The sequence below is a fragment of the Corvus brachyrhynchos genome, unplaced genomic scaffold (genome assembly GCF_000691975.1).
Source record: "Corvus brachyrhynchos isolate BGI_N302 unplaced genomic scaffold, ASM69197v1 scaffold203, whole genome shotgun sequence".
NCBI classification, from domain to species: Eukaryota; Metazoa; Chordata; class Aves; order Passeriformes; family Corvidae; genus Corvus; species Corvus brachyrhynchos.
Window position 1 is genome coordinate 735,185 of NW_008237408.1, and position 8,936 is coordinate 744,120.

The window sequence follows — 8,936 nt, forward strand, 5'->3', positions numbered from 1 at the left end:
CGCTCCCCCCCTGCCCACTGCCGGCCCCTGGCATGATCCCCCCGGCCTCCAGCTGCCCTCCCCTTCCTCCTCCTCCTCCTCCTCCCAGCTACTACACACCCGCCTTCCCCTCCCTGCCCCCTCCCAGCCTCCATGCCCACCTGGGCCAGCTCTCCCCGCCGCCCGACCACCACGGCTTCGACACCTTGGACCAGCTGAGCCAAGCGGAGCTGCTGGGGGAGATGGACCGCAATGAGTTTGACCAGTATCTCAACAACCCTGGCCACGGCGACCACCACGGCGGGGCCTTGGCCAATGGGCACGTCCCGGCGTCCGGCAGCTCCCACAGCTCCGAGAACAGCCTCATCTCCGTCCTGGCCGATGCCACGGCCACCTACTACAATAACTACAGCGTCTCTTAGGAGCCCAGCCGGGGCCGCCTGGACCGGCCGAGGAAGGACCCGACACTGTTCTGAGGCGTTGCTCCCTGGGGACATCGCCCGCGGCCCCTCAGGGTGACCGAGTCCGAACCGCAGGGCCCTGGAGTCTCCTCGGTGTTGTAGGTAAAGGATTTGGGTTGTTGGCTCACCACCGTGCAAAGCCTGGAGTGCTCTGCTCCGACCGGGGCCGGGGGGCACTTCCCGATGCCAAAGCCCTTTGGCCAAGTCCCTCTTCCAAAGCAGGGATGCTCCTGGGAGTGCAGGAAGGCTGCCCCTCATACTGGGGCATTCCCAGCCCTGCTTTGGAGTCAGGAGTGCGGCAGCACCCTGCAAATGTCGGGTCTGAAAGGCAGGGGTGGCAGAAGGGAAGATTTTGTTGAAGGTCTGTGAGCTGGTTTTGGGTTCTGGTGGCGGCGTTGCTGCAGCCACCCTGACCTGCCCGACTGCTCCAACGGGGATTAACACCCCCCCCCCCCCCCCGCCCCCATCTCCTGCCCTGGAGCATGGACTGGGGGCTTCATCCCTCAAGAAACCCCGGAGGGGATGGGACACCAGCCAGGAGAGGGGCAGCCAGCCCCGAGGGTGCTGAACCTGTTCTGGAGAGGGGCAAGATCAGGGCTGGGAAAGGCAGGATCCGGCCGGCATCCACCCCTGGGAGCAGGTCCTGGGATGAACATTTTGGCCAAGAGGTGATGATGTAGCAGACACTTTTTTTATCAAACATCCTTTGAAGGGGAAGGCTCTGTGTTTGGAGCCACAGTGCCCAATGCCTCTCCTAACTCTGGCGTTTTATTGCTTGTAATAAAGCTGTACATTGATTTATTCCTTCCATTATTCCCCCGCCCCCCTCGGATTTTGTATTGCTCGAGTTCTCTTCCTTTCCATAAAGATGAAGCTTTATTTTAAATCAGTTATATGACATGATTAATCTTAGTGTTTACTATATGGCACTTGGTAATGATTAGTTAGTAACGTGGTTATGATTTCCTGGTTTTAGTCCCCAAAATATATTAATAATAATTGCAAAGAATACTTAAAAAAAAAAAACAACCCAAAAGTTCACTGATTTTTAAGCTAGATATTCCATCTCTTTTGTGTGGCTCTATGCATTTTGAATGAGTGTAGATACGAGTTTGCATAAAATATTTAATTTAAATAAATATGTTTTTATACAATGATCATTCGATGATTTAAATTGCTGTCGCTATTGACAACAGTTTTCAAAACAGAAACATTCCCCGTTCAAGTGCTATTTTTTTATATTTTTGTTGTCGTTGTCGTTGTTGGTATTTTCAGCCAAATTTTTCTACTTCCATTTTTTTATAAATAAAACAAAGATCTGTGGTTATCTTTGCAAATTGTGGATTGCTTTCTAACAAACCAACTCGGGGCATGACGAGTGCTTACCCTCACTTTCCATAGAGTGTCTCGGGGTTCAGGTCACTGCTGGCCTTGATTCTGCTTTTGCCATCTCTCAGATACGATCTTTTTAATCCTGTTTCCATATCACAGTGAAGTCAAGAGCTTTGCCTGTGCTGTCTTGGTGAGCGTAGATGATGTTGCTAATTTATGGAGCGAGTGCCAGTGCCTGGAGCATGGGTTTTAGTCACATTTAAGGCTCCCTTTTCTTTCCCAGTTTGGGCTGATTCACCTTTAAAGGCGCTCCACGGAGTGAGGACCTTAAAAAGGGTCCTTGTTTCAGGTGCAGATCAAGGCAATGAGGCCTCAGAAATGTGTGGGGGCCAAATTTGGGGAGCCACGTGAAGGTGATGTTGAGTGATGGTCTTCAGGCCTGGCCAGCAAAGAGAAAAGCTTAATCCATGTTGTTGTCCATGGAAAAACATCACAGCCTTCTCTTGCCAGACATTAAATCAGGCTGTGTCCCTGCTGTCCTTGAGGTTAAGCCGTGCACAGAGAATCCCAGAGTTGTTAGGGCTGGAAGGGAGCTCTGGAGATCCAAGGCAGGGTAAACGCTGCCCAAAGCAGTGTCCTGCCAGGCTGGGCCCTTCCTGCTTGGCCTCAAAAAGTGGAGGAGCACTTTTCCTAGTGCCCTTTGTGATGCCACCTCTGTGTGGTGGCTGGGAGGGGTCTCCAGAGGTCACCCAACCCAATCCAATCCAACCCAATCCTGTCCCTCCGGATGCCCTGTCTCCCATAAGTGATGTCTCTGATCCACGGAGCCCATGGTCCCAGAAGGTGGAGGCTGTGTGAGTATTTGGGGAGGCATCAACAAGCCCCTGTCCTGTTCTCCTTCATGCCCCACTTTTATCCCCTGGATTCAGCTCTCCCATCCTGCCTCTTCTTTCTTCCATCTCTTAGGCATCCAAACGCACCCTTGGCCTTTCGTTTGTAGGGGGAAAGGAACGGACACCTTTGGGTGTCCTGCCAGCCCCAGGTACTGTAGTGGCTCCCTGACGGGGGTGGCTCAGCCCAAATGTGACTCTTCCAAGAGGATTTTGGAGCTGGAGGGAGGGAGGTGCCAGGATCCTGTTTGGCCTCTCTGCCCAGCATCATTGACTCATATGGGACCATGCCAGGAGCAGGAGTGGGGCTGGAAAAGTCCTGCTTTTCCCTTCTCCATCTCTCCCTGCAATCCCTGGGGTGGCCCAGGCCCGAGAGGCAGCTGAGAACAGTGAAACTGCCTTGGGGAGGAGGCTCAGTGGTCCCACCCCCCCCAAAAATCAGCTCTGGGTATTGCCACCAGCCTGGTTTGGGCTGTCACATTCTTACCCTGTAGGACCCTTTCTCCAGGACACTGGCTGCTCCTACTCGTCCTTCTCCTTATTCCCATGCCCCAAGCAGCAACGGGATCAGCTGCACCACCCCATGAGCCTTTTCCCTCCTTGCTTTCATCCCGTGCAGGGTTAGTGGAAGCAAACCCCCCTCCAAGAGCTCCCAGCACCTCCCAGAGTCTGATTTCCCCAGGAAAAGGGGTTTCTCCATGCACCCCATCCCCAAGGAGCCCGTCGGGCTGGGATAAATGGAGAGCTCCACCAGCCCAGCCTGTCCCCACTTGCTCAACCCGGAGCCACGTGGGGAGAGGTGGGAGCTTGTCCCTGTGCTCTCTGCACGCCAGGAACAGCTACAGGCCCCAACCGGGAGCCAGGGCCCCCCGAGGGCGTTGGGAGCCTCAGCCAAGGCGAGGTGGGGCTCCCCGGGGGGCACGGCTCCAGGACACTGCAGCCGAGATGAGATTCAGGGGCAAAACCATCCGCCCCTTCTCTGGTGGGATGGAAAATGAGATGCTATGGGTCAACCCCCGCCCCACAGCAATTTTTTTGGGATGCAGGGCATTGCTGCAGGGAGCAGGTGGAAAATAAGACTGGCAGAGGTGGGAAGGAGTGGTTTTGCTTGGAAGGTGGACATCCATGTGGAAGAATGCTGGCCACGGTGGTTATGGATGTTGGGGGGGTCTCCACCCCAAGCAGGACTCGTTCTGCATCAGTCCTGGGCACGTTTCTCCTCCCTCCCCATCCCAAATCCAGGAGCCCATGGCTGTCTCTGTGCAGGCTGAGGAGTCTTGTGGCTGTGGCTTGTGGCCTGCTGTCCCCAGCCTGGGAACCAGCAGGAAAATCAAATCAGGGCTGCAGGAAGGGATAAAATGGCCTCACACCACATTTGGGCTCCTGCTTGGGGGTGCCAGCTTGGGCCAGGACAGGGGTATCTCCTTGCCAGGAGGTGACCAGGGTGTGAGCCCTCTGCCCCCAGTGTCCGGTGGCCCTGGCCAGTCCTTGGCCCCCATGGCTGTGCAGGTCACGCTGCCGGGCATCGGGAGCAGGGATGAGGTCACCTTCCCGGATAGCTGGGATTTGGGCTGGCCAGGAGCTGCCGTGTGTGTCATGCCCTGGGCAATTTCCTTTGCATCCCTTAAGCAGGTGGTGAGTTCTCTCTGTCCTCACTCTGCTTGTCCCAGTGCCACTGGGCAGGGGTGGGTGCTGGTGACAAACAGCCACGTGGATGTTCCATGCCTCAGTTTCCCTGTCTGTAAAACAGAGATAATTCTTCCTTCCCTCACGCCCTTTTTCTGACCAGCTCTGAGACATGATCTGTCTCTTCCCGAGAGTTTGAACAGGACCAAGTGCTTGTGCTGCCTTTGGCACGAGGGGTCCCTGCCACCGTGCGAGGGATCTGGATCCTGCTACGAAATCAGCAGGGAGACAGCACTTTTCCCTGATTTTTCAAAGCAGAACCAGGTGAGGGAAGTAGAGGCAGAGACAGGAGTGAGGTGACTGGACTGAGCTCACCCTGCAAATCAGTGACAGAGCCTAGAGAGACCCTCAGCATGGCCAACTCCCCCAAATCCTAAACCCCCTTTTGCCCCCTTTTTGCTCACCTTCCCCCTCCATCCCTTTTTTCCCCCCCACCCCATCCTGTGTCCCAACCCTGCTGCACCCCACAGCAGGGAGGGCAGGATCAGGCCCTCCCTCCCGTCTCTCCAGAAGAGGGAATGAGACAAGCTGCTGAGTGGTTTCCTGCCCGGCACTGCCAGTGGGAGCTGCTTGGGGTGCCGGGAGCAGGGGAGGATGTATCCGGAGCTGAGTGTTTCCTGGCAGATAAGGCCAACCCCTCCTGCCGGATGTTATGAGTCCAGGTCCTACCTCCACGTTTCAAGAGAAGGGGCCGAGGAAAGGCTTGGATGTTTATGGCAAGGAAAAATAACTTCTCCCTCTGTGTACAATCCTCTGGCTCCCCCAGGGCTACGTGCGGGAGGGTAAATGCTGGGAATAGGAAAACAGGGGCGAGGAGGGTGATGGGGGACGAGGAGGGCTGTGGGCAGGCTGGGGTCTCTCCCTGCCTGCTGGGGCTGCATGGGAATGTGCCAAGGCAAAGGCAGGATGGATCTGGGGAGAAGAGCCTGCTGGTGGATAGTGCAGGCTCAGCACTGTGGGATCAGGCTCAGCATCAATCCAGGGCCAAACCCAGCAGTCACCTCTGGTGCCCACCTGGAGCAGATCCAGCCCCGGGTTAGCATTTCTCCCCATCCTTCAGATGAGCCCCTTCAAGGCCAGAGCCAAGGCCAACCACGGCAGCCCCCACAGCTGGAGATCCAGGGTTATCCTGCCCACCTCTGTCATCCAGGGAATCAGGTGCTGGCAGAGGGAGGATGGTGGCAGAGTTGGGTCTGGTGGCCCAGCTGGCTGAGGAGGAGGGGGAGGTTGTGCAGTGGGTATGGAGGGAATGAGGAAAATAGGGATTTTCTCCATATTTTTTGCAACAAATAAGTAGAATCCAGTGCTGGCCAGTCTCCTTTTGGAATGTAGCTGTGCTCTCCTAACACTCTTCTGGGAACATCCCCAAGGCTCAAGCCAGAACCTGTGCACTGCCTGAGGGCTGGTACATGTCCAGGGCCACCTCTGGATGATGGAAGGAACATGGAGAGACCTGCACTAGACTTAGACTGGTGAAGAAATTAGGACAGAGAAGACCCCCAGCCCTCAAGCGTTGCCATTCCCACTGAAATTACCCCAGATCCCAGCACAGCTGTGCCCAGGCCACAAGTCCTGCCCCTGCCCCAGGACAGGGGCAGTGAGGACATTCCTGGAGAAGGTTTGGATGTGGTCACCTGGTTTGGATGTGTCCAGACATTGAACAGCTTTTGATGGAGAGTTTTGTCTTCAGCATCAATAAGAAGAAATCTGAAAACAGACAAAATCTGGCGATCTCCTGTCCAGGGTGGTTAACGAGAGCTGAGCTGCCTCTCACTCCCATTTCAATCCAAAAGAGGCTGCTGGAGGTCCCATTCCTCACCCAGAGGGAGGACTGGAGGACGACCTGAGCAGAAATGAGAGAGGGAAAAGCCCTGTTCTTCCTCCTCTGCCAAGCTCAAGGAGCCCATGAGGGTTCCCTCTGACAGCTGAAGAGCATCCAGGGAGCGCTGCTGCATTCAGGGAGAATTTTTGGGATAAGAAGCTTTGTGCTGGAGCCCTGACCTGTGCCCTCCTCCAGTGTCTCCCAGCCCTCTTCCCTCAGCACCCGGAATTCCCCCGTGTCCCATCCAGCCAGGACACCGCACCCGGCCTCGGCCAGCCCAAGATGTTGTTCTTTCCCTTTGATTTCCAGGAGCTCCCACTTGGCCCCCAGAGCTCCATGGCAAACAAAACATCAGAAGCCCAGGCTTGGCGGTGCAGGAAGGAAACCGGCTCATGCGGGGCTGAGTCACGATCCCGCTGCTCCCTCCCGGCATCCCAGGGAGCGGGATCAGGTATCAAGGGATGCCAAGCCCCACCGACCCCTGACCAGCTGGGGCACCAAAAATCCTTGTCCACCACCACCACCCCGTGTTATTTGTTTTGATAAACAAAACACGGCTTGTGGGCTTTTTTCATGGAGTGGGAAAGGCTGGATTTGCTTCCCTGGTGAGGGAAGAGTCTCCACGCTGCCCGTTTGGACCTCAGCTAAAATTCAGGGAGGATGCCAAAAACCTGAGGTTTAAAAGAGGCTCCTCAGCACCCCTGACCTGGGACCAGCTGTTGGATTTCCTCCTTTGAGGGCAAACTTGTTGTCTTGAGCATCACATGGTTGTGATTGTCACCACTCAGATATGTTCCCAACTCTCCCACTCATATTTACTGGAGATAAAAAATATACACACATACACATTTATTTTATATATATATATATATATATATGAGATGGGTACTCCCAACTCTATCCCTTAAAAATTAAAATATAAATATAAATATAAATATACACATACAGGAAATATGACATACACATATATGTATGTATAAGGGATCCTTATATATAGATAAGAAAAATGGGTTCAAACTTTTTAGCAAGGCCTGCCATGATAAGATAAAGTGTAATTGTTTTAAACTAAAAGAGGGTAGATTTAGATTAAATAGAAGGAAAAAACCTGATTTAGTGGAAGGTGTCCCTGCCCATGGCAGGGGGTGCAATGAGATGAGTTTTAAGGTTTCTTCCAACCCAAACCAATCTCAGATTCCATGATTCTATGATTTTATACGTGTGTGTGTGTGTGTGTGTGTGCGCACACAGAGGACATGGGACATATGGCTTGGAGAAAGCGGCATCCCTTGGTCTCCTATTCCACAGCTCTCAGCACAGTCTGGTGGAACTCTCAGCAGAGTGCTTGTCCCATGTGTCCTTTTAGGGTGGATATTGGGATAAGGTTCTTCCCCCAGAGGGTGCTGGGGCACTGGAGCAGCTCCCCAGGGAATGGGCACAGCCCCAGGGCTGCCAGAGCTCCAGGAGCATTTGGACAACGCTCTCAGGGATGCACGGGGTGGGATTGTTGGGGTGTCTGTGCAGGACTCATGATCCTTTTGTATCCCTTCCAAATCAGGATATTCCATGATTATGTGATTCTCACAGAAATGCTGAGGTTCTAAGGGACCTCTGGACATCCCATATGGGATCTGTGACAGATCGTTTCCGAGATGGAGGCCTTGCTTTGAGGCAGAAGGAGGTGGGACACTCCTGAGGTTGACTGTCCCTCTCCAAACCAGCATGGCATTCCAAAAGGCCTTTCCCTGGTGGCCTGGAGGCCCTTCACTTGGAACAGAACCCATATCTCCACTAGCAATGAACAGGTTGGGTACCTCTGCACCGTGGTCCCATAGAGGATCCATGGAGGTCCCAGCTCTCCCAGGATCTCCCATGACAGAGCTCCCTCTAAGCCAGGCTCCTGCCTGCTCCAGGGAAAGAAGAGAAGGAAACCCTCAACTCATATCCCCCACCCCACCCTGCCTGCCTTCCATCCCCCAACCTCCTGAAAAGTCCCAAAAGCCACTCTGAGGGAATTTCTCCAAGGTATGGGACTCCCATGTAAAGGACCTGCTGCACTAAATGATCCATCAGAGCTTCCTGGTTGCTCTTCCCTGCTGCCTTCCCGGGTTCAAAAGGTGATTTAGGATGACATGCTCTGCTCTACATGAACTTGCCAGCTATTGCCAGCTCTTGCCAGCAGCGTGACGAGACGCCCCTTCATTGTACATTAATTCCAGCAGGCATACAGCCCAGCAATCAAAGTGCCTCATTAAACTTTAATTAAATTTCCCAAGTGATTTGCTCCCGGGCAGAGAACCTGCAATGCAAGCCCAAGCAGGTCTCTGTGTGTGTGTGTATGTGTGTGTGTGTGTCTGGGCTTTTGGGGTGTCTTTTTTTTCCCAAAGTGGTACCAACACTTCATGGCTGGGGTATGAAATAAAGCCAGAGGTGGAAATGCAGTCCAGACTGTAGGAAGAAGAGCCAAACTGAACAGGTTTTCTGCTCCTGCCACTCCTGCTGAGTGCTGCTCTCCTGGAAGAAGATTCTTCAGAGCCTCCTCTTCTCCAGGCTGAACAATTTTAATTCTCTCTGCTGTTCTCCTGGAAGACCAGGGAGATTTTGCACTACAGTCCCTTTGTAGGAATGGACAGGAGATAGAGAGGTCAGGAATTAGAAGTCGTCCTCAGATCGGTTTCCACAATCAGAACTCAGCAAAAAACCAGAGGGACAAAGGAATTCCAAACTTGGAATGGATGGCAAACAAAACTAGATCCATCAATGACAAGT

At 53.6% G+C, this 8,936-nt stretch overlaps 1 protein-coding gene across 1 annotated transcript in view; it reads left to right on the forward strand.

Annotated features, from left to right (window-relative positions):
* SOX7 (SRY-box 7) overlaps positions 1-1,767 on the forward strand; it is a 2,416-nt gene extending 649 nt beyond the window's left edge. The window contains exon 3 of the mRNA XM_017730838.1: positions 9-1,767. Coding sequence (XP_017586327.1) covers positions 9-401 — 393 coding nt within the window. The 3' untranslated portion in view covers positions 402-1,767. The remainder of the gene's footprint in view (positions 1-8) is intronic.
* Positions 1,768-8,936: the final 7,169 nt, after the last annotated feature.